This window comes from Callorhinchus milii, unplaced genomic scaffold, assembly GCF_018977255.1.
Source record: "Callorhinchus milii isolate IMCB2004 unplaced genomic scaffold, IMCB_Cmil_1.0 Scaffold33, whole genome shotgun sequence".
Taxonomy (NCBI): domain Eukaryota; kingdom Metazoa; phylum Chordata; class Chondrichthyes; order Chimaeriformes; family Callorhinchidae; genus Callorhinchus; species Callorhinchus milii.
The window spans coordinates 137,501-163,340 of NW_024704774.1; the positions used below are offsets into that span (position 1 = coordinate 137,501).

Below are 25,840 nucleotides of genomic sequence, written 5' to 3' on the forward strand. Positions count from 1 at the left end.
CTGTGTGTGTGTGGTGCTGTGCTGTGTGTGTGTGTGTGTGTGCTGTGCTGTGCTGTGTGTGTGCTGTGCTGTGCTGTGCTGTGCTGTGCTGTGTGTGTGCTGTGTGTGTGCTGTGCGGTGCTGTGTGTGTGCTGTGTGTGTGCTGTGCTGTGTGCTGTGTGTGTGGCTGAGTTTCTCTGTATTTTCCCGTTTGGCTGCGGAAATGACACAGAGAGTCACGTCACGGAGCGGACACCCAGAGAGAGAAAAAACACGGCACCATTTTACACCCACAGAGAGAGAGAGGGGGAGAGGGTGCCGAGCCCTCTCCAGCCCTCCCTGCCCTGCCTGCCCTGCCCTCCCTGCCCTGCCCTGCCTGCCCTCCCTGCCCTGCCAGCCCTGCCAGCCCTGCCCTGCCCGCCCTGCCAGCCCTGCCCTGCCCTCCCTGCCCTCCCTGCCCTGCCCGCCCCCCCGCTCCTGCCCCGCTACAGCTCTCAGGTATAGCGCAAAACACGCGCACACATAGACCGAGAGGGGAGAGAGGCGCAGAAACCCACCGCACAGGTAAGAGGGGAACACCACACAGCGCACAGACACACACCAAATCTTTTCTCTTTTTGTGTGTGTGTGGGTGTGTGTGTGTGTGGGTGTGTGTGTGGGGGTGTGTGTGAGGGGGTAGAGGTTAAAAAAAAAGGAGGAAAAACAAAAGAGTCTGTACAGTAGGGAGGAGGTTTCTCGTTGGGTGAGGACAGGACTCTTGCCCTCCTGGGCAGCTCGGGGTCATGGCGCCGGGCAGCCAGGGAGGCAAGGCAGGGCAGGCAAGGCAGGGAGGCAGGGCAGGGAGGCAGGGAGGCAGGGCAAGGCAGGGCAGGGCAAGGCAGGGAGGCGAGGCAAGGCAAGGCAGGGCAGGGAGGGCAGGGAGGCAGGGCAGGGCAGGGCAAGGCAGGGCAGGGAGGCAGGGCAAGGCAGGGCAAGGAGGCAAGGCAAGGCAGGCAGGGCAGGGCAGGCAGGACGTGTCCGGAGCCTGGCGCAATGTGTGTGTGTGTCCCCATGTTAGCACTCTCTGCACAGGGCTTCTTTTTAATCTCTTTAATAGTTATATATGTGGGGTCCCTCTCCCTCCCTCACCCAACCGCGGGCTCCCGAGTCATGTCATGTCCCTCCCTCCCTCTCTCCCTCCCTCCCTCTCCCCCCTCGACCTCACCTCCTCCTCTTTCATGTTCAGAGGGGTATTAATGAGTGCAATGAGGAAGTGGAGTGGGGCTTTGGCGAGTTCTTCCTCTGAGTGTGAGTGTGTGGTGTGAGTGAGTGAGTGAGTGTGTGTGGAGTCACAGCGCCTCCGCAGGAGCCCAGTCAGTGAGACCAGAGAAACGTGAGACACACAGAGAGAGAGAGAGAGGGGGAGAGGAAAAACACTCACTGCCTTAAAATAGATTGGGATTGGTTTGACTGCACTCCAGTTGACCAGAGCTTCTCTCTTTCACAGATCCGCTTGAATCTGCGAGTTGCATTGATTGCACTTCATTGCAAACACCTTTCCAAGTCACGCTGTGATGTGGAAGTGGTAATGTTTATTATTTCTGCTCAGTAGTCAGCTTGTGTGACTTTTTTTTAAAAAAAACTTTCCTTTTCTATCCCGCAGTTTTTATACTTGTTTCAAAACGTTGACCGAAAAAAAATGGTGAGAAGCAATTGGACCTCACCTCCTCACAGCGTCCCCCTCTCTTGCTGGTTTAATTTTTGCTGCAAAGTTATACTTTTATGATATGATTGTGTTTTTCTATGCGTTTTGAGCAATTTGCTTACACAACACCTCTCAACATTCATAACAAAGGAAGGCAGTTTCATGGAAGAAGCCCCCACCCCCCCACACTTTGTGTCACCAGTCCCCTTGAGAGAAAACAAATGGTTATTTGTGAGACATTATATTGCTGTGCAAATTGGCTGCTGTGCAAAGCAGCCAATAAACTTTTATACAAAACTTGTGAAGCGCTTTGAGACATTTTGATATGATAGGGAGCTTTGTCGAATGGAAGGATTATTTTAACATGCTTTAAAGATATTTTTTGTGAACAGAAACCTGTCATTTTTCAATGCTAGTTGAAAAAAGAAGAAAACGTCTTTATTCTGACAAGATTTTTTAAATATAAAAGTGAATAAGATTGGATTCAGCTCAGCCTTTTGTCTCCATCACCTCAATAGATTAAGATCTCGGGTACAGATTATTCCCTTAAACCCCAGGCAAAATTAGGCAAAATTCTGGGGAAACTTCTTTCAAATCGCTGTTTGAATGTATTGCATTGTACTTGTTTGTTCAATTTACTTTACTTATTTACTTTTAACTGTAGGTAGACAATGAACACTGGAGATCAAAATGACGAAGCTGAGTCCAGAACACCATTCATCATTAATAACTCCACTCTGGATAGGAAAAAACACATGGAAGGGGAAATACATGGTAAAGACCTGAATATCACTTTTAAATATTTGGAGCTTTTAGATTTAATAAAATCTTATTCTATTGAATCTCCAGAAATACTGTTGTGTTAAAGTGGAAGCCTTGTACCTATTATAGACACGTGGGTCAAATCAAAGGAAACTCAAAAGTTTCAGATAATCTCAGTGATGTAAGCTTATTTAACAACAAATGCACATGAACAACATGAGGGCAAGGTTTATGTCAGTGTCTTAGATTTTGCAGCACAAACTGTATCTTATTAGTGATATAAGTGAGAACTGATAACTTCTATTGTTTTCTGCACTAAAATTGTTTGTCCCATTGATTGCTAGACTGGCCAGCGCTTTAGTCACACTTTTGTACCCAGCATTCCTAAAAACCTGCATGATTTCCAATAGCAAACAGGACTAGAGATACTTTGTTCACTAAGTATTTTTTGCTCATTGCAATCTTGGCTGCAAGGTAAGGTTATCTCACTGGATGTCAGCCAGCACCAGATCCATGATCTACAAGGAGGAATTTGAGACATTTGGGAAGACTGAATGTCATGACTATAAATTTACACAGAAGCAGCCTTGAATGTCTGTTTAGTGCACACACCTAGCTATCAGTTCAACCTCCAAGGTTAAAAACGATTGATTTGGGGTATCTCTCTTGACATTGCAAAGGAGAGGATATTCGATGTTTGCAGTCACTTGAATGTATTTTTTGTAGTTAACTGAAAAGTTTACTGTGTTTTAGTAATTTTCCTAGGTTTTTCACCCTTCTGTCCTGAAGGCAGCTCTGTACACTCATCCTGGGGTACAGTAAGGGCAACCCTTTCAGATCTTGTTCAGATCGAGTCCTGTAGCTCAGTGGTTAGAACACTTGCTTTGCAAGTGAGAGGATCTGGCTTTGATTCCCAGCAGGGCAAAACATTGGGCAAGTTTTCTTACTCCACATGCCTGTTTTTCCTAGCAGTAAGTAGGAACCCAGTTTTTAGTTGACTGGTGGATTGCTTTTCCGAGGATAATAATTCCTTCCAAAAAAAATAATAATAATATGGTCATTCAATCCATGACTGCCTGTGGGACACTGCTGTGCGCAATTGGCTGCGGCGTTTTGACCATAAAATGCACAGTCAATTCACTTTACAGTATATTCTGTGAAGTGCTTCGGGACGTCTCGAAGATGTGATAAAGCGGTATATCAAATGCTAAGATTATTATTATTAATGTGTGAGCCCAAACTGTGACGTTGCATTGGGAACTTTGAACGAGGGCCATCACAGCCAAGCTTGTCTTGTCTTCATCTTCTATCCACAAAAGTGTACCTCCAGCAAGGACCTATAGAGAGCAAATAGGAGCAGGAACCCTGAATAAAGGTCCAGGGTGGTGCAATTTCCCATTGAGCCATTAGAAAAGGCCTTGGCACCTGGCTTCTCAGTTTAACATAAGCTTTTCAGAATCTTGAGTAGACAACATTTCCAACAGGTATAATAATAATTCTTGCATTTGATATGGCGTCTTATAACGTTGTTGAGTGCTTCATACAATATATTGTAAAGTGAAATAATATCTATCTACAAAAACTGGGATTTTGTAGAAATCAAGAGTTCCTTCCAATAATACAAAAATACACTTTAGAAACATAGGATCACAGGAACAGGAGGCTATTCAGACCATTGAGCCTGTTCCACCAGTTTGTTACATTTTGGCAGATTGTCCTTTCTCCCTCATATCTCTTAATACCTCTACTATCCAAGTCTGTCAATCTCCTAAACATATTGGTCACCAAGGGACCAGGGCATAACTTTTAGTTGTAGTAAATATTTAATGCACTGAGAACTCTTCTGAATTATTTCTGCTTTATCTACCGTAATGTAATAAATTTAGATTTATTGTAAAAGTCAGCCATCGTTTTCTTCATAGGAAGATGTAAAGAGCAGATGGAAACCTCAGTGCAGTAATGAATGCAACTGAGAAATCGTATGGCATGATGGTGGTTTTTTCTTGAAAAATTGGATTTGATGTTTTGTTCTTTCCCTTTCAGTGATGGAAGTTATTATTGATAAGGTCAAAGAAGAAATAAATATCCAAGAGGACTCTAAAGACATTCCCAGTCCAGCTAGACCTGCAGAGACGAGCGGGTTAGAATTACTGTACACCAGCATACAGGATGTAGCTAAACGAAAGCCGGTGCAGAATGGTTCCGGCGACATGACAACAGAGCACGAGGGTTCCTTCAACCACAAAAGAAGAAGAATTGCCTCTGAGGTAAATACTGCTCACAGTGTTTAAAATTGTAAAGTTCGCTCATCTTGGAACAATGCTTTGGTATCCTGCGTTACAAAGAAAACAGTTCTGCATTTTTAATTTTATGCTAAGGAACTTGAAAGAGGATGTCACTTGAGTGGTGTACTGTGTGTTAGAGTACTTGGGAACATAGGAGGAAGAGGATGGCAGATCTTTTAATCTCATTTCTCCACATTTTCTCCATGTTCCTTAATGCCCTCATTTAATAACAAATATATATAACAGCGTTGTTTTCAATTTATTTATCTAAAAATAGCACCCTTGTATCTCATTTGTTTCCAAGCAAATTATAGAAACAAAAGAACATTGAAATGTATGTTCAGACCATTATCCAGGACACATCTAGAGGAATTTCAATAACTTTCTCGCCCTAAGCCAACTCCAAACCCTATTCTCTCTGCTGCGTGAGGAGTTGACCCAGTTCCCTTTTGGATCCTTCATTGGGATTATTTGTGCCTGCATGACCTTGCAGCCTATTCCATACAAGTCTAGAAATGATTCCGTCACTTGAACCCCTGACTTCTAGCATATTACCGTGTCCTCTGCCTCTCCTGTGCTGACGTCTCCACATCCACTTTGTGATTCCCATCATCATTTTTAAAACCTTAGATCATGTCTCCCTCTTTCTCCCAATTGCTTCCAATGAGCAGCAGGGGTTGCAGGGAGCTGAGGCACAGGAAAAATTGTCCCGTTTCTCCACCTAGCCTCAAATGGCGGGAAGATGGCGGCTCCACTCAGAAGGTCAGCCACCTTGTGGTGAGTTTGTAAAACAAACCTTCCTTCCTAAGTGTACACAAAGGTGCTATTTTCAGATAAGTACAACATAAAAGGGGCCTTTTCTTTCACCTTGAAAGAAAGCTTTCAAGTGTCCAAACACTTTATATTTAATTTGCAGAAACAAAATTTCTTCAGTGTCTATTTCTGAGACGTACTGTAATTCATTTGTAAATATTTATGTTTCTATATTGATTAAAAAAAGGGATATCAGTGCTTGGAAATGAGACCCAGTGTCCTCATCTACCATTGCTATGTTAGGTGGAGCACAGCCATCTGTAGGGTAAAGTTCCCTTTGCTTTGCCCCCGAAAAAAATGCCTTAGACCTAATCGGATATTAACATTGCCTACTGCATTAGCATGAATTGTTCCACTTCTTGCACCAGTCACCTTTCTGAACAAGAGTCATGAGCAGTATTGGGTGTAGGCTCTATACTCATTTTGAGATTGGCATGAGATTGAAACTGACAAAGAGATGAGACTTTCATTTCATTAGTCGGGATGGGACTAATTTTTCTTCCCCTCCCCTCCCGCTGAAACAGAATTCAGAGTTTATCATTATCAATTATCATCTGAAGTATCTTAGTAAAATCAAATGATATGATGCGAGCTCACTGCTTAGGCTGACACCCCTGTGCAGTGCTGAGAAAGTGCTGCATTGTCAGGGATGAGACATTAAACTGAGCTCCCGTCTTTCTGTTCAGATGAACGTTAAAGATCCCATGACACATTTCAAATGAAGAAGGGAGTTTCTCTCATTGTCTTGGTAATCAATGTTCCTCATAAATTGGTAATTCACTGTTTGTGGGATATTGCTATGCACAAATTGTTTGCCGCTTTGTTCTACAAATAAGCAATCAATACACCTTACAGCAACTACCCTGAAGCACTTTGAAATGGTTTGACATTGTATATCAAATGCATGGATTATTTTTATTATTTTATTGTTATATGGACAAACTCCTTGCCTTCTTCACCAACATATTGTATTTTTTAAAAAACGGAGTAAACTGCATAAATACTTGCTTACTTTGAATCAAATAAATCAATAAAGGAACAGGGCTTGTCTATATGCACTGGATATGATAGCCAATATGGGTTTATGAAGGGGAGGTCTTGCCAATCTAATTTACTGGTTTTCTTTGAAGGTGTGACAAGGGAGCTTGATAAGAGTAAGGCTGTGGATGTTGTATATCTGGATTTCAGTAAGGCCTTTGATACAGTTCCTCTTGAGAGGCTGGTACTGAAAGTAAAGAAAGCGGGCATCAGTGGAAATATATTACAATGGATACACAATTGGTTGACTGGAAGAACCCAGAGGGTGGTGAAGCAGGGAATGTCATCAGACTGGGAAGATGCTACCAGTGGAGTTCGACAAGGGTCTGTTTTGGGACCTCTTTTGTTTTAATATTTTTATAAATAATCTGGAACTAGGAATCGCAAGCACAGTGGCTAAATTTGCAAATGACACCAAGCTAATGAAGGTGGTAGATTGCGAAGCTGACCAAGATAGGTTACAGGAGGATTTGAACATACTTGGGAATTGGGCAGATCGGTGGCAGATGAAATTCAATGTGGAGAAATGTAAAGTACTTCACATGGGGACAAAAAATCCTGGAAGGGACTGTTATTTGAACGGAAGGAAAATAATATATATGGAAAATGTAAAGGACCTGGGGGTCCTGATTGACAATAAATTGAAGCTCTCCTAACAATGCTCTATGGCAAAGCAGATGTTGGGATGTATCAAAAGATCAATAGCAAGCCGAAATAGTGAGGTAATCCTGCCACTGTATAAACCATTGGTGAGACCAATGGTGAGACCATACTGTGTACAGTTCTGGTCGCCGTAGTACGAAAAGGATATTGGAGAAATCGAGAAGATACAGACGAGGGCAACCAAAATGATTGAGGGAATGGAAGAGGACTGGACTATGAAGAGCGACTAAGTAAATTGGGCATTTTCATGCTGAAAAAGGAGATTGAGAGGCGACATGATTGCTGCCTTTAAGATTCTAAAGGGGCAAGATAATATAGACAGGCTATTTCAACTTGTCCAGAATAGTAAAACCAGAGGACACAGTCTGCAATTGAAGTGGGGTAAATTCAGAACAAATCTACACAAACACTATTTCAGTGAGTGAATAGTCATCCTGTGGCACAGACTCCCTATAATAATAATAATAATAATAATAATAATAATAATAATCCTTGCATTTGATATGGCGCTTTTCATGTCGGGAGGACGTCCCAAAGCGCTTCACAGAGCACACTGTAAAATGAATTGACTGTATATTTGTGGGTGAACGCGGCAGCCAATTGCGCACAGCAGTGTCCCACAAACAGCCGTAGATTGAAAATGACCAATTTATTATTGTTTTTGGTTTTGGAGGGATTATAATAGGCGTGTGGAGTAAGGAAACTTGCCCAAGGTTTCGCCCTCTGCCTGGAATTGAACTCAGGTCTCTCACTTGCAAAGCGAGTGCTCTAACCACTGAGCTACAGGACTCCCTAGGAAGATAGTTGAAATAGAAAGTGTTGATTCTTTTAAACACAGGTTAGATAGTTTTATTTTAGGAAATAACATTATGGGATACATAGGTAGTTTGGGACATATGTGCATGCGACCTGGAAGGCGAACAAGATGGACCTTGGTCTTTTTTCGTCTAGCAGTTCTTATGTTCTTATGATACAGCTGTAGCAATCGGCATGTGATAGACACCCATCATTTTTTTCAATTGCCACTAGTAGCCACCAAATGTTGAGAAAAGTCACACAAAAGAGGTGTTAATATTGCAAAACAAAGGAGAGGAAGGAATTCCCCCCCACCCCCACCCTTTGTTGGAATTTCCCTCCCTTTGTTTTGCATTATTAATATCTCTTTTCCCCAGTTTCGTTGGATTGCCCCCCTTTGTTTTGCATCATTAACAGCTCTTTAACCCATCATCCTCTGTCCTCTACCCCATTTTCTCATTTGTCTTCCTTGTCCTGCCTCCCCCCTCTCTGTTGGTCTTTAAAAGCCTCTCCCAACATGCCCTAGTTCTGATGAAGGGTCGTGGACCCGAAACGTTGACTTACTTTCCTTTCTTCATAGATGCTGCCTGACCTGCTGGGTGTTCCCAGTGATTTTTGTTTTTTTATGAAATTGATTGTGTCAGTTTATTGAAGGCCAGTGTACCTAATGACCATAATTGTGGGAGCACAATGTGGAACCCATATCTGGTGCATACAGGCAAGTCATGCTTCTGTGCAGCATCTATTTGTAGACCCAAAAAGGATACAAGGACTCTTCATATGAAGTTGGGGCACAGGGATGAAGCTTGTGCACTCAAATTTATACAGCAGGAGAAGCCGGAATGGGTTCCGTCTATTGACCTGATTCAGAATATGGAAAACTGGCAATTATATGCACGGATCAATGCTTGTAGAGCAATTGGGAGATTCTTTCCCCCTCTCTCTCTCTGATGATCCTGGGCTTGCTTGTTTAATTTCCATGTACAGTGTTTGAAGTCTGCTTGTACACAACAACAACAACAAAATTACATTTATAGAGCGCCTTGCATGTTGGGAGGACGTCCCAAAGCACTGAACAGTCAGGTGTTGGGGCCCGAGCATGGGGGAGGAGTGGTGTAGGGGTGAGGGAAGGCAGAGAGGTGGGAGGGAGACCAAAGGCACGGTCAAAGAGAAGGGCCTTGAGATCAGCCTTGAAGGAGGCAAGGGAGGAAGCGAGGTGAAGGGATCGTGAGGTGGAGTTACAGAGTGTGGGGGCAGAGAGGCTGAAAGCCCGGCCACCGATGGTAGGGCGGGTCGGTGGGAGACATGGAGCAGGCTGGAGCCTGATGAACAGAGGGAGCGAGCAGGTTGGTAGGGAGTCAGCAGGTCAGAGAGGTAGGAGGGGGCAAGGCCATGGATGGCCTTAAAGATGAGGATGAGGATCTTGAACTCGATCCTCTGGGGGATGGGGAGCCAGTGGAGTCGGGCGAGGGTGGGAGTGATGGGGTCACGGAGCCTGGTGCGTGAGAGTACACAAGCTGTAGAGTTTTGGATGACTTGCAGCTTGTGCAGTGAAGAGTTGGGAAGGCCGATGAGGAGGGAGTTCCCGTAATCAAGTCTTGAGGTGACAAATGCATGGGTGAGGGTTTGGGCAGCCTGAGGGGTGAGGCAGTGGTGGAGTCTGGCAATATTGCGGAGATGGTGGTAGGCAGTGCCAGTCATGGCGCGGATGTGGGGGAGAAAGGACAGTTCAGGGTCAAACAAGTCACCCAGGTTCCTGACCGGCTTAGTGAGGTTGAGTGTGCAGTCGTGGAGGCTGATGCTGCCAGCACCTGAGCTGCGGAGGCACTGGCACGAGCCAATCAGGAGGGCCTCGGTCTTGCTGACATTGAGTTGGAGAAAGTTGGCCCTCGTCCAGGACTTGATGTCGTACAGGCAGTCGGTCAGGACACCATTAGTCCTGGAGTTGAGGGTGGAGGCAGAGAGTTTGAGTTGGGTGTCATCCGCATACATGTGGAAGCTTATCCCATGTCTGCGGATGATGTCACCAAGGCAGTGCATGTAGAGGGTGAAGAGGAGGGGACTGAGGACAGAGCCCTGAGGAACACCGGACGAGACAGTGCGGGGGCTGGAGGAGAAGCCGTTTGCCGCGATGAAGTGGAGGCAGTGTGAAAGGGAGGACCTGAACCAGTCAAGGACAGAACCTTGAAGGTTGAGGTGGGAGGAGAGGCGGTGGAGGAGGATTGAGTAGGCTATGGTATTAAAGGCAGCGGAGAGGTCGAGGAGGACGAGGAGGCAGAGGGAGCCCTGGTCACACATGGTCAGGATGTTGTTTGTGACCTTGACCAGATCTGTTTTTGTGCTGTGGGCAGCACGGAAACCCAATTGGAGGGGTTCCTGGAGGGAGTGAGAGGAGAGGAAAGAGCGAAGCTGGGAGGCAACGGCTCTCTCAAGGACCTTGGATAGGAAGGGAAGACTTGAGATGGGCCGGTAGCTGGATAGCTGTGATGGGTCGAGGGAAGGTTTCTTCAAAGTGGGGGTGGGGGTGATAGTGGCTGTTTTGAGGGGGGAAGGAACAGTGCCAGATGACAGGGAGAGGTTAGTGGAAGTTGGGAGGGCAGTGGCAGCTGAGAGGATTCCCTCAATTTTGGACTCGAGGAAGTCCAGCATTTTCTCGCAGTGAGAGTCAGAGGAAAGTATCTGCGAGGTGTGTCAGGGAGGGCAGAGGAGCCGGTTGGTGGTGGAGAACAGGAGCCTGGGGTTGCCCTTTGCCTCCAGGATTAACCTGGAGTAGAAGGATGATTTGGCTGAGGCGAGAGTGGAGCGGTAGTTCTTGATGAGGTACAGCCAAATGTGTGGTGGACCATTAGACCGAATTTGAGCCAAGTGCGTTCGGCAGACCGCACCTGGCCCTTAAGCAAGCGGAGGTGGCTGGTGAACCAGGGTGAGGATCGGGAATAGGAGGCAGTTCGGGAGGTGAGGGGGACAAGGACGTCGAGTGTGGTGGAGAGGGTGCTGTGGAGAAGAGTGAGTGCAGCGAGTGGGTGGTTGCGAGAGGTGGGCTAGACGGGGAGGTATGACAGCTTCTTTGATGTGACACACTGACTCAGGCAATGTAAATGGCGGTGTTGAGATCGATTAAAGAAAAGGATGAAACTAATTCAGAAAGATATTTAAGATTGGTGCAGTCACAAATGAACAGGCTTTAGCACATAATATTCTTTGCTGTGAATTGAGAGAAACCCGCTCTTCATCAGAATTTGGTTTTTTTCTGTCGGTCATTGTAACTCGGCTGGACGTAATTACCACTCTTGCCTCCGGCAGCTCGTCTATCTGTTGTTTCTTGTTTCAATTTGTGTTCAGCTCTTCTCACACACAGTCCCATTGCTTTAGCCTCCCGCGGGGTCTTTTCCTGGCTGAGACCCATTCCATCACTTTCCTTCTCTTTTCCAGGATATCAGTCTTCAGCCACACGCTGCTTGTCACATTTCTCTGACTACAATCTGTCATGTGCCATCGGATAAAAGCAGCAATTGTTTTGATTGTGTTTTGGGGGGAAGTAACGTGCAGGGTATGCAAACTGATATGTCATTAGTGAGTCCAGCAGGCACCTGGATGTGGGAAGAGCCAGGACACTGGAATGCCTTGGACACTGATCCCCTGCCAGATCCCAGGAGCCTGCTTTGACAGCAGCCCAACTGCACAGAAATTGGAAATAAAATTGGTATCTAAGCAGAGTTTGAGTGGGTCAGAGCAAGGCATATCCACATAGCTACAGTGTTCCCTCATTGAAATTTTCGTACATTAAATCACATCAATGAGATTTTCCTTTATATAAAGGTAACAAAGGATTGCTACTTCTAGTGATCAATGTGTGATAGTGCCCCCTCCTCCAAATAACTCTGCCATTGCATACATGTCCTAGGATGGGGACATTACATTTTAAAGCAAATTTAGCAAACTAACTTAACTTAATAATCTTTCGTTGCATTATTAAGATGCATCTCCTGCATTGAAAGTGTGCATGTTTTAACATTTTATGGGTGTAAGTCTGAAGAACATAGACTCTGTAGTATCTTTTCAGAGAAACGCAGAGTGTGCTGGCAGAGCTGAGGACGGCAGCGTGGGTTTGGCGGTGGAAGGCAAGGAGCTGGCCGAGGAGAGGATGGTGCCCTCGTACCGGAAGCCACTGTATGGTATCTCTCACAAGATATCGGACCGGAGAAGTGTCCAGGCTGCCGATCAGCCGGGGCCACTCGAGGGTCCTGAGAGAAGCTACGTCAACAATTTCTTTCAGCAGCGAGACAGCCCCAAGAATTACTCAGGCGTTCTGGTGTCTCATGCCTCTGGCAGCGATCCCACTCTCTACTCGCTGATCCACAAGATGCTCTTCACCCTGAACACCCTGAACTCCAGCATGATGCAGCTGCACAGCAAGATCGACCTCCTGTCACTGGAGGTGAGCCGGGTCAAGAAGCACGTGAATCCCGGGGAGTCTGTGGTAGAGTTCCTGCCGCCCCCCGAGTACCAGCTGAACAATGCGGAGCTGAAGCAGGTGCTGGAGCAGAGCTCCTCGGCCGGGGACTTTGCCTGCCGGCTCCTGGTGCAGCTCTTCCCAGAACTCTTCACTGAGGATGAGGTGGGAGGTGGCTGTCAAGCCTGTGGCTCGGTGTCCAAGAGGAAGTTGGATTCGCTGCACCTGCAGCTGCTGCGTAACTATGTGGAGGTGTGTTACCCTGCGGCCAAGAGCAGCGGGCTCTGGCAGGTCGAGTGCTTGCCCCAGATCAGCGACCTCTTCAACAGGTTCTGGGCCCAGAAGGAGATGGAGAACAGCCACCAGAACGTCGAAGCAGGCAACTTTTATGAAGCTGAACGTGTGGCAGAGCGGAACTACGTGGACGAGAGCGCACAGGACGAGGGGCTGGACTCCTCCAGCAGCGTGGCCTCGGACCTGGTGCCGGACATCCAGGAGATCGGCGAGTACCTGGAGGAGGCCGGGTCTCCCGGGGAGTTCTCGGTGCTACTGCTCCACAGGCTGTTCCCGGAGCTCTTCGACCTGAGGCGGCTGGCGGCCCAACACACCTGCTACGGGGCCAATGAGAAGCAGGCGCTTGATACCCAGAGGCTGCAGTTGATCCGCAAGTACACGGAGATCTACTTCCCGGAGGTGCAAGCTGACGAGGCCTGGCTCCAGCAGTGCGTCCACACGCTGGACGAGGAGCTGGCCAGCATCGGGCTGGACGGTAGCGAGACCGAGGCATTTCCTGGCGACAGCTATTGCTCCTCCTCCAACGCCTCCTCCGCGCTCGGGAGTAACGATGGCGCCGACCTGGACAAGTCGACGAGGAAGTCCAAGAAGATCTGGCTCATCCCCGTGGATTTCAACTGCGTCATGATCACCCCCCCGGACTTCGAAGTGCCTTGCCCGAGCACGTGCTGGGTAAACACCAGCTCAAGAACATTTACGAGAGCAGCCTGTCCATCGGGAACTTTGCCTCCCGGCTGCTGGTGAAGCTGTTCCCGGAGCTCTTCACTACGGAAAACCTGAGGAAGCAATACAACTGCAGCGGCTCACTGGGCAAGAAGCCGCTCGATCCGGTGCGGTTAAAGCTGATCCGGCACTACGTGCAGCTGATGTACTCCAGGGCCAAGTGTGACAAGGTGTGGAATCAGGAGTTTGTGTCCAAACTGGACGAGCGGTGCCGGCGCAGGGACACGGAGCAGAGGCGTGTGTATCAGCAGCAGAGGAAGAAGTGCACGGTCAGCACGGACAGGGAGGAGCCCACAACCTCAAACTTACAGCCCGAGCTCCCCAAAAAGGAGCTGGTGCTGCTCGCGACGGAAAAGGCCGACCGGTATAACAAGAACTTCAGCAAGCTGGAACTCAGCAACGTGACCATCCCCCAGCTCAATTTCCCGGTTCCGTCCAAACACCTCCTGACCACCAAGGAGCTGAAGGAGATCGTGCAGGACAGCTTGTCCATCGGCAACTTTGCGGCACGGCTTCTCGTCAGGATCTTTCCCGAACTGTTCACTTCTGAAAATCTCCGGCTGCAGTACAACCACTCAGGGGCGTGTAACAAGAAGCAGCTGGATCCCGTCCGGCTCCGGCTGATTCGACACTACGTGGAAGCGGTTTATCCTCGAGCCAGGAGCGACCAGGTCTGGCACCTGGAGTGCATCCCGAGCATCGACGAGAGGTGCCGGCGGCCAGACAGGAGGAAGTCAAAGCTACAGGGAAAGGCTGAGAATAAAAAAAATGGACGAGTCTCTTAGCCATCGGTATAAATAACTGAGATAACCTTTAAAGGGGTTTATCATGTATTTGGCATTATTATATAAGTTTATCTCAGAGGATAGACGAGCTTTAAAATAATTTTTTTAAAAAAAAGTAAAATATAGGAATTCTCTAAGGTACCAATTGAAAAAGAATACTTTTGCAGTTCTCATCTGTCGCTTTGTGCTGTGCCATTTGATAGTCCAATTTCAAGAGTTGAACTCGTGGTTTGAAAGTACTGGAGATACGTCTGCAAAGGAGTGAGGGAAAGGTTTGAACACCATTTGCCTAATTTTCGCTAATTACTGTCGGACCATTCTTCTACAGAGAATTTGAGAGACAATTGGTAGCATTTAGAAGGTCATTGCGGATTCCTGGCTTTACAGACTACTGACGTGAGAAAGTATCCAAAAGCTGGAGGTGGGGAATGAGGAAATACAATATGTGGCACATTTAAGAGTCTCAACTTCACCTGTCACCACAGTTTCTTTGCTTCACTGATCGTATCTTGTGCTTAATTATATAAAAACTCTGTCAACATCTGATTCGTAATGCCATCAAAATTGGTGCTAAACCTCCTTAAAATGAGTGAATTGGAGTAGAGGTTTTCTTTTGAGATTGTTCAAATTAAATTCTGTTACAGTTACATAGCTAAAGTTTGTCTTTATTCTTTAGCCTCTTGAACTGTGGTGACATTTTCTTTAACATGTGAGACACTTTTTTTTTGTGATAGATCCTTTTAAATTAGCTATAAAGTGGATGTTACAGAAGGGCGTTGCCATGTGTTTGCTTCATGCTGTTACTTCTGAGATCTGGGTTCACATCGAGTACAGACAGAAGAAACAGACTTGCTTCTTATGGTATCCACACATAAGCCCTGGTCTAGAGGGTAAGTAGGTGACTTGAACCTGGAGTTTGCTTACACACCGACTGCTCACTGGGAGAGGTGTGACAGCAGCAAGAGGTGTCCATCCTTCATGGAAGTTCTGCTTCTATTCCTCACCCCTGAACCCCTACCTACTCCACACGCTGTGGAGAAAGGCAAACCCATACCTTACTGCCTGCTAGTACTTTACCTTAGTGCTCAAACTGTGAACAAATAAAACTTTATAGTAAAGTGGTTTAGTGGGATTGCTGACGTCCATTTTCAGGGTGAGATGCATACGTTATCTTCTTACCAAATTTGTTTTTACCAGATTATTCTTGTGAGAGCAGAGTATCTTTTTACATAGAGATTGTAAGAATCCATTGTTTCATGCAGCTTACAGTAAGTGAGAGAATCTGGGCTCCTCTTTGTGGAGCAAAAAACTCACACAAGGTTTTTTTCTGCAACGCAGCAGCAGAAGGCTTCAAGTGATGGTGGTAGCGGGGTGGGGGGAGTGGATAGGGGAAGCTGGGGGTGGGGGCAGGAAATGGGGCCGAGTGGCAGTCCTGAACTTGGGTCTCTTGCGAACCAAACTAGTCAATGACCAACTTCAAGGGACTTTGGTGTCCTTTAAACTTTAAGAAAAAATTCTAACATAGAAAAAAATATTTTGAAGAAGAGTTTACTAAATACTGTGATTGTTATGCTGCTTGGAATTTTCCCAGACTACTTTGTAGGTTTATATAGTAGTGGAAATATGTTTGCTTGAAATGAGGTATGAAGAATGAACCAATTAAAAAAAAATACAAAATTATTACATACCAAAGTTAACAACTGTATACCAACATTTGTTAGAATTAAAGCAAAATAGTGCAGATGCTGGAAATCTGAAATAAAAACAGAAGTTGCTGGGAACACTCAGCAACTCACGCAGCATCTGTAGAGACAGGAAAATCAGTTAATGTTTCAGGTCGATGACCTTTCGTCAGAACTGTTCTGATGAAGGATTATCGACCTGAAATGTTTGTTACAACTAAATGGAAAATGTTTAAAAATGCTTTCGCTATATTAAAAAATATTACAATTGGAATGAAATTTCATTTGTTCATCTGATTTCCTCCGCCGATTTGAGATTTTCAATTCGATATAACTTCGGGCTTCAGTGAGATTGAATTTTATTTCAACACATTGCTTCGTATGTTAATTGATTTCAACAAACCTGTGTAAATAACGTTTTTAATAGTTTTGATCCATATTAACACACAAGTGTATGAACAAGTACAATTTAATTTGAATGTTTTCTTTGGGATCTGTTAATGTTGATGCCAAAGTTTTTCATCTGAGCGGAGAAATGAGTATGAGAATGCAACACCTTCACCTCAACGTTAAGATAAACTGCTGTTTTCTTTGTAGAACTCATTAAACTCTTGTATTATTGGTAGCATTTTGTGTGGGGCATTTTGTAAGTTTGCCTGGCTCAGTGTGTAGCACTCTCACCACTGAATCAGAAGGTTGTAAGCACAAGCTCCACATCAGGACCTCAACCTTCATGGTTCTGTTCTTGAATGGTTCAGATCCTACTTCTCACACCGTCCACTTTATCTCCACAAATGGCTTCTCCTCTAGTCCCCACACCGTCTTGTGCGGTGTTCCTCAGAGCTCTCGCCTTGGTCCCCTCCTCTTCAATATCTATGGGCTCCCTCTTGGTGACATCATGCGCAGACATGGGGTCAACATGTATGTTGATGACACCCAACTCTGCCTCCACCCTCGACTCCAGACCCACTGCTGTACTGACAGAATGTCTGTCAGACACCAAGTCCTGAATGAGAGCTAATATTCTACAGCTGAACATCAACAAGACGGAGGCTCTCCTGATTGGCTCCCGTCAGCACCTCCACACCTCAGGCGCCATCAGCATCACCATCCATGGATGCACACTCCACCTCACTGAGCCCGTCTGGAATCTTGGGGTCTTGTTTAACCCTCAAATGACCTTTCTACCCCAATCCATACCATGACCTGCTCTGCCGTTCCTTACCTCTGCAACATCGCCCGGCTCCGCCACTGTCTCAGGCCGCCGAGACCCTCATACACGGTTTCATAACATCCAGGCTCGATTATGCAATCTCCTTGCTGTCGGCCTCCCGCCTCCTCCTTCCATAGGCTGCAGATCATCCAGAATTCTGCATCCCGTGTCCTCTCCTGCAATTGGCTCCGCGACCCCATCACTCCCATCCTCGCCCGACTCTACTGGCTTCCCATCACACAGAGGATACAGTTCAAGATCCTGGTCCTCACTTTCAAAGCCCTCCATGGCATTACTTACCTCTGCGCCTCCTAACTCCCTACCAACCTGCCCATTCCCTCTGCTAAACGGCCTCCGGCCTGCTTCATGTCCCCGGTCTCGCCCGTTACTCCATTGGCAGCGGGCTTTCAGCCACTGTACCCCCACCCTCTGGAACTCCATCCCCAGTCCCTCCACCTCGCCCCCTCCCTTGCCTCCTTCAAGATCGGTCTCAAGATCCTCTTCGATCGTGCCTTTGGTCACCCTCCTTTCCCCCCACCCCCCAATCCCAACTCTCAGGTCGGGTCCATAGCACTGAATGTTCAGCGCCTTGGGACGCCCTCCCAATATGAAAGGCGCGATACAAATATAATTTTATTGTTGTTGAATTCATATACTTCAGGCTGACACTTAAATTGAGATCCCATCTGCCTGTTCAGGTGGACGTTAAAGATCCCATGACACTATTTGAAAAGAGAAGAGAGTTTTTCCTGGTGTTCTAGCAAACAAACCTTCAAATAAAATTGGTTAATCAATTGGCTGCTGCGTTTTGCCTACAAAATAACCAGTCATTCCACTTCACAGTAACTTAAGCATTTGGAGACCTCATCCTGAGATGAAAGGATTATTATTGTTGTGGCATTGGTTATCTTGCATTTTGTTGCAAAACCTAGATACACATTGGATAAATTTCAACTCATCTTATTTGCTACAACTGCAACATTGTATTAAAACAAATCCAAAACAAATCAGTATATGAATCTGTAAACATTTTTTACATGTTTTATAACCCTAAAATACTTACTGGCTGGGCAACATTTGCACAACAATATGGATTAAGTTAATTTGAACCAAATATAATTCCAAATTAAGACTATGATCTTGCAGTTTTAAAAGGCCAAATTTAGATGGGATTTGGGGTTTCAGATTATGTTTGCAATGCTGCATTAAGGGGGAAAATTTCCATCTGCTCTAGATTTATGCAGTTTATGCAACATTTCAGACATCCACAATTTGGCACATTTTTAAATACAGTCTTAATTTTGAAGTGGGTTTTCTGTAGGTTTTTACAAAATATGCAACACAGTTAAGTAGAATCCAAAATATTGCCAAATTTTGCATAATCAAAAATGTTTCAAAAGAAACTAGAATAAATATAGTCCCCTTATGTCTGTTAGCTGCCCGTGTGGGCAGAGGTGTCGTTTGCATCTCATTTCCAAGCATTTCCACAAACTGACACAGCTATGATTTGTAATGTTTACAGCAACCACATAATTCACTCCAGTGCTTGGCCTTATACATAAAGGATTTGGATTCGCTATAGGGGCTGCAAATCAAAGTTTGCAGATGAGATCAAACCTTGTAGATTTCTGAGGTTGATACCAGGGTTGGCGGTTACTCCTATCAGGAGAGACTGGGTAGGTTGGGCCTTTTTTCACCAGAGAAGAGACGTTTAAGGGGAGAACTAATAAAAGTCTTTAAAATTATAAAAGGGTTTGACAAGGTTACATAAAAACATAAGAAATAGGAGCAGAAGTAGGCCATTCAGCCCCTTGAACCTGCCCCACCATTTAGTAAGATCATGGCTGATCTTCTAACCTAATTCCATTTGCCTGGCTTATCCCTTAATTCCTTTAGTTTTTAAAAATCTATCGATCTCAGTCTTGAATATGTTCAATGACTGAGCATCCACAGCCTTCTGTGGTACAGAATTCCATAAATTCACTACCCCTCTGAGTGAAGAAATGTTTTCTCAACTCAGTTCTAAAGGGCTGACCTTTAATCCTGAGACTACGACCCCCAGTTTTAGATTCTCCAACCAGGGGAAACAGTTTCACAATATCTACCCTATCAAGGCCCTTAAGAATTGTATAATCACCTTTAATAGCTTGCTGCACCTGCATACTATCTTTCTGTGATTGGTGTACAAGGACACTCTGAATCCCTCTGAATGCTAGCACTATCTAGTCTCTCCCCTCTAGAAAATAATCAGTTTTTCTATTTTTTCTACCAGGTGAATAACTTCACACTTTCCACATTACACACCTTCTGCTATCTTCTTGCCCACTCACTTGACCTGTCTATATCCCTTTGCATCCTCCTTGTGTCCTCCTCACAGCTTACTTTCCCACCTAGCTTTGTATCGTCCATGAATTTAGATACATTAAGCTCTATTTCCTCATCTAAGTCATTGATGTAGACTGTAAACAGTTGAGGCCCAAGCACTGATCCTTGTGGCACTCCACTAGTCACAACCTGCCAGTCTGAGAAGGACCCGTCTATTCCTACTCTCTGTTTTCTGCCTGTTAACCACTCTTTGATCCATGCTAATATATTACTCTAATTCCATGAGCCCTAATCTTATGTAACAACCTTTTACGTGGCACCTTGTCGAATGCCTTCTGAAAATCCAAGTACACTATATCCACTGGGTCCCCCCATCTACCCACAAATATACAGTCAATTCACTTCACAGTATATTCTGTGAAGCGCTTTGGGACGTCTAGAAGACGTGAAAAGCGCTATATCAAATGCAACGATTATTATTATTATTATCTAACCTGCTAGCTACATTTTCAAAAAACTCTAAAAGATTTGTTAAACACAATTTCCCTTTCGTAAAGCCATGTTGACTCTGCCTAATCATATTATGACTTTCTAAGTGCCCCAAGACGACATCCCTAATTATAGACTTTAGAATTTTCCCTACCACCGATGTCAGGCTAATTGGTCTATAGTTCCCCATTTTTTCTTTCCCACTTCTTAAATAGCAGCGTTACATTTGTGAACTTCCATCAATGGGTACCATTCCAGAATCAGGGATTTTGGAAGATCAAAAACAATGCATCCACTATCTCTGCAGGCACCTCTTTTAAAACCCTAGGATGCAGGCCATCAGGTCCAGGGGATTTATCAGTTTTTAATCCCATCAATTTCTCAGATACTATTACTTTACTGATATTAATTTCTTTAAGTTCCTCACTAACATTAGTCTCTTGGTTCTCCACTATTTTTGGTAAGCTTTTAGTATCTTCCAACGTGAAGACAAAAGGAAAATATTTGTTTAGTGACTCTGCCATTTCTTTATTCCCCATTATAATTTCTCCTGTCTCTGCCTGCAAGGGACCCATATTTACTTTTGTTAATCTCTTTCTCTTTATATACTCGTAAAAGCTCTTACAATCTATCTTTATATCTCTAGCTAGTTTACTCTCATATTCCATTTTCTCCCTCTATCAATTTTTTGGTTATCCTTTGCTGATCTCTAAAGCCCTCCATATCCTCAGGTTTACAGCTCTTTTGGCAATATTATAGGCCTCTTCTTTTAATTTTATACTTTCCTTAACTTCTCTAGTTAGCCACTTTTCCTGTGGAATTTTTATTTCTCAAGGGAATATGCGTTCGCTGAGAATTATCTAATATATCTTTGAACATTTGCCATTGCTTGTCTATCGTAATATCTTTTAATCTACTTTCCCAGTCTATTTTAGCCAAATCGTTCCTCAATACCTGCAAAGTTGGCTTTATTTAAATTTAAGACCTTTGTTTCGGACTTAACAACATCACTCTCAAACTTAATACTAAATTCCATCATGTTATGGTCACTCTGCCCTAGAGGAGCCTTAACTTCAAGATTACTGATTAGCCCTGCTTCGTTACACAATACGAGATCTAGGATAGTCTGTTCCCTGGTTGGTTCCTCAGCATCCTCCTCCAGAAAACTACCTCTAATCCATTCCATAAACTCATCCTCTAATTTACTTTGGCAATTTAGTTTTCCCAGTCCATATGAAGATTAAAATCACCCACTATTATTGTATTACCTTTGTTGCACGCTCCTCTAATTTCCTGATTAATACTCTGTCCAATACTGTAACTGCTGTTTGTGGGTCTATAAACTACTCCCACTAGTGTTTTCTGCTCCTTGTTGTTAGCTCCACCCATACTGATTCTATATCCTGATTTTCTGACTTATGATCCTTCCTCTCTACTGTTTTTATTTCATTCTTTATTAACAGGACTACCCCCACCCTCGTTTTCCATATTACCTATCTTTCCTATAAGTCAGGTAACCTGGAATATTTAGCTCCCAACCTTGGTCTCCCTGTAACCACGTCTCAGAAATGGCTACACAATCGTACCTATTTATCTCTATTTGTGCCATTAATTCATCTATCTTGTTACGAATGCTTTGTGCATTCAGGTATAGCGCCTTTAATTTTAACTTTTTACTATTTCCCCTACTCATTAATGCCCTATTTCCTTTGTTAAACTCTTTGTCCCTACTTAACACACTCTGCTTTTCATCTCCCAAGTCGCTATTCTGCGACTTAACATAAATAGGCTGACATAACATAAATAGGATGTTTTTAGTTGTTGGGGAGTCTGTAACCAGGGGAAACAAATATAAGATAGTGACAAGGGGATCTAAAAGAGAATTTAGATGGAACTACTTCACGCAGAGGTGAGTGAGATTGTGGAACTCGCTGCCTGAAGCAGTAGTTGAATCAGATAATGTAGATCATTCAAGAGGAAGCTAGACATTCACATGACCTTCACACGAGGAACGGGGAATAGAAGGGTATAGGAGGGAGTAAGGAGTGCGTGGAGAATCGTGTGGAGTAATAAACAAAGGCACAGACTGACTGGGCCAAGTGGTGTGTTTCCTTCTGTATATTCTTTGTAAATATTTATAAATTTTTATGATTTAATGATTTATAGGATGGGGGAGTGGGGGGGAGCGTGGTGGGGCCTAACAGACACACATCATATACAGTGACTCTACCTGTCTATTTTAACACGATCCACAGCAGTAGGTAGAAAATAAACAAAAAATTCTCTATGACAAACTGATTTTTTAACTGACAGTACCGTCACCAAATCATGGAAATCTGTCCAGAGTCAATGCCGAATCTGTATGAAAAGGTAAGACTGCTCTGCTGTGTTGAACCCACCTTATTCTGCAGTTTGCTTACCACATACCATATTAGAGATTATTGACCAACAAGGAAGTGATTCAGGGTGCTTGTCCCTTTAAATACTTGTTGAGACCAAACCACATGACATGTCCTTCCTTCCCCAATCCCACAATATAACCCCTGTACAATGATGTTCAGTGCTTTTCAACTGGAAGTCACAGATGGATTAGTCAAAGCATAACAGGAATCCTCTGTGTTTTTTAAATGAGCTAGAAACTACAGGTTAAACAATATTTGTTGACAATTGTTAAATATTAATAGCAAGATTTAAGGTTTCTTTCGCATTTCTTTTACTAAGAACATAAATTACAGCAGAACAGAAGAAAGCCAAAAGTACAGCCCCAAACAGCCCGGCAGTTGGGTCCAAAGTGGAAGAAGGTGCATTTTTGAAGGACAGCATTGTCCAAAGCAGCACAAGGAATTTAACAACTGAGAGCAAGAAATCTTCCTCTAGTCATTTGGTATCCTCCGTGTGCCAGAGGCAAAGCTAGACCTTATATTATGAGGAGGAGTAAGGCTTTAGATGGTTTACATCGAAGGCAGTGGTGAATAAAGCTCTGTTAGGTCAGATATCTTTGCAACCAGAACCAAATTCAATGAGCAATGTCCAATCCAGGACACTGACCGCCTAGCAGATATCTGATATGATCCATTTAGAACAGACACATGGAATTACCTCTGCTTGTGTAGCTTTCACCATTGCCCAGGGAAGAATGTGTGTGTATTTGTGTACATGTGTGTGTGTGAGGACGTCTTGTGTTCGTGCCAGCTGTTCGTAATGTGGGATAGAATCTACTAACCAACAAAACATCCTTTGTATAATAATCCAAGCTTCATTCCCCACAACACTGATGAGTTGGATTTTCTGAACTCAAAGGGGTTGAACTCATGCTACCATTCAATACTTGAGTAAAGGGTGGTGTCCCACCTAAATTTGTGTGAAATTCATGTTTCATAGTTAACATGTTGGGAGCGATATTTCAGTGTTAGTTTGTGGTAGGGTCAAAATCTGATGGCTATGATCAGAATTAGAAGTGATGTTCAGACAGAGGCTCTGATCCCAGTTTACCAAGCACAAAGATGTCATGATTGCCTCTAGATGTGGAGGCCATTTGTACCTGCTTTTCAACAGGAAATGGCAATGCAGAGATGGAAGCAAGATAGTGGAGAGGCAGGAGAGGAGCTCTGGAGGTCTAAAGCATCTAAAGCCTTACTGTTTTCCCAGCCACCTGCATTATACGATTCAAATGGAGTATTTTGGGAGTATTTCAAATAGTTGAGTAGAGCTAAATATATTTGCATATGTTTGAATGTTAGCAAAAAAACTGCAGTCCTTCAACCTAACATGAAAACAAATACAATATCTTATGGACAAACAGCAGTGAGTGAATGGGACAACGTGTGGGCTTCATGTATGCGTCTTTTGTCATTGCTCTTGTCGCTAGTTTGTGTTAAACTGATTTTGATTATTGTCATGGAATATTTTAGATTTGTTTAAAGCCAAAGTAATTTCTAGAATCTATATTCATTTTTATGAACCCAAACTTTTCTTACTTTCAAGTGAATGTTTCCAGTCATGATTCCCACACTTGCACACGCATACACACACTATTTGTATTTCAATAATAATAATACTTGTATTTGATATAGCGCTTTTCATGTCTTCTAGACATCTCAAAGCGCTTCACAGAATATGCTGTAAAGTGAATTGACTGCATATTTGTGGGTGAAACGCGGCAGCCAATTGTGCACAGCAGTGTCCCCCAAACAGTCGTGGATTGAAAATGACCAATTTATTATTGTTTTGTTACAATAACTTGAAAGGAGTTTCTCCTGGTGTCCTGGCTAACAATCCCTCAGATAAAATTGGTCATTCACTTTGTGTCTGTTTGTGGGACATTGCTTTGTGCAATTGGCTGCTCAATTCACCCACAAAATACACACAAGCGCACAACAGTGAAGTGCTTAGAGATGTCTCGGCAATGAGATAAGGCATTATATCTAAAGCAAGAATTATAACTTACACTTATAGTATATAATTTCTTTCACATAAGGTGAAAATCTTAAAGTGCTTCACAGAGATGATAGGGAGCAAGATTTTTTTTAATGGCATCAGTCCTGGATTTGGGAAAATATATCTTGAATGTGTACCTCTGTCTAGTAAGAGTAAACATACCTCGTGGATCTTTGCTTAGCTGTCCTTGATTGTTCTACCTCATAACTGTACAGGACAGTGTCTCTGCTTTCTCTTCCCTCTGCACCTTCTTTACTCTGCTTCCCATTCTCTGTGTCCTCAGTTCTCACTTGTTCGTTATTTCTATTTCAGTCACCTTGTCCCTAAGTGAGGGAGTGTTTGTTTGCATTGTAGAAGGTGGAGTTACCGCATTGAGATGTCTTCCCGACATAAGAGGTGCTACATAAATTTAAATTGTGTTGTTTCAGTTTGCTTGGTATAACAAATATTGCTACCTTCAGGGAAGTACATACTCAGAGCAGAGCTGGAGACAGGGAGAAGGTTCTGGTGAGTGAGCAAGGAGAAAGGAGAATTGCAAAGAACCTTCAATTAATGACGATTCAGTATGAGTGAGATATCATTGAATATGATGAAAATTCACTTTATGAATGTTTATGGGACAATGATGTGTGCAAATTAGTGGCCACATTTATGTACAAAAAACAGTCACTACACTTTACAACACTGTGAAGAACTTTGAGGCATCCTCCTGACTTCAAAGGGGCTATATCAAATGTTAAGTGTTCTTATTCTTATTCTAATGAACAGTCTATGATGCCTAACCAGGTTCCAGGATTCACCTTGGCAGGAGATGAAGAACAGCATCAAAACCTAGACAATTTAACACCTCCATTTCCAGGGCACTAAATATCAGAATATTCCTTACATTTGATATAGCACCATTCACATCAGACGGATGTCTCAAAGCACTTCACAGGATTTTACAGTACAGTGTAGTGACTACCTATTCGGCAGACAAAAGGGAAATCCCAGTGGATTTAAGTGATCAGTATTTTTGCTTCATTTCAAACTTGTTTTCCTGCCTTCTCCAATTCACATCACCATTGCAGAACAATACCAGATCCAGAAAACCATGTATGTATGAGGGATTTTAACAAGGTTTTCCCTGTCAATCAGACCTCTTCTATAAGCCTGCCTATAGTTTCTGACCATTGTGTGTGCAATACCATGGGTCTACACCAACACATGACTCCTGCAGCAACATCCTTTTGGGACTCAATCTCTTTTAATGCTTTGAGCTACAGAATGCTAAAAGAGCAGGGTATCAGTTTGCTTTATGCACGGCAAATATCAAATGACAGTCAACAAACAAAATAACAATTACGTTTAAATAAGTGTACACTTTTATTATATTTTGATGCTTCAAACAACTCAATTTTATTTGAAATGACTTTCCAGA

General features: G+C 43.9%; 1 protein-coding gene across 1 annotated transcript; it reads left to right on the top strand.

Annotated features, from left to right (window-relative positions):
• Positions 1-454: 454 nt before the first annotated feature.
• On the top strand, positions 455-14,888 carry LOC121848010 (BEN domain-containing protein 3-like). The gene is given in 6 exon segments (XM_042345218.1): positions 455-543; positions 1,466-1,543; positions 2,328-2,437; positions 4,469-4,692; positions 12,083-13,418; positions 13,421-14,888. Coding segments are annotated over 4 exon segments (2,517 nt in total). The 5' UTR covers positions 455-543; positions 1,466-1,543; positions 2,328-2,334; the 3' UTR covers positions 14,275-14,888.
• Positions 14,889-25,840: the final 10,952 nt, after the last annotated feature.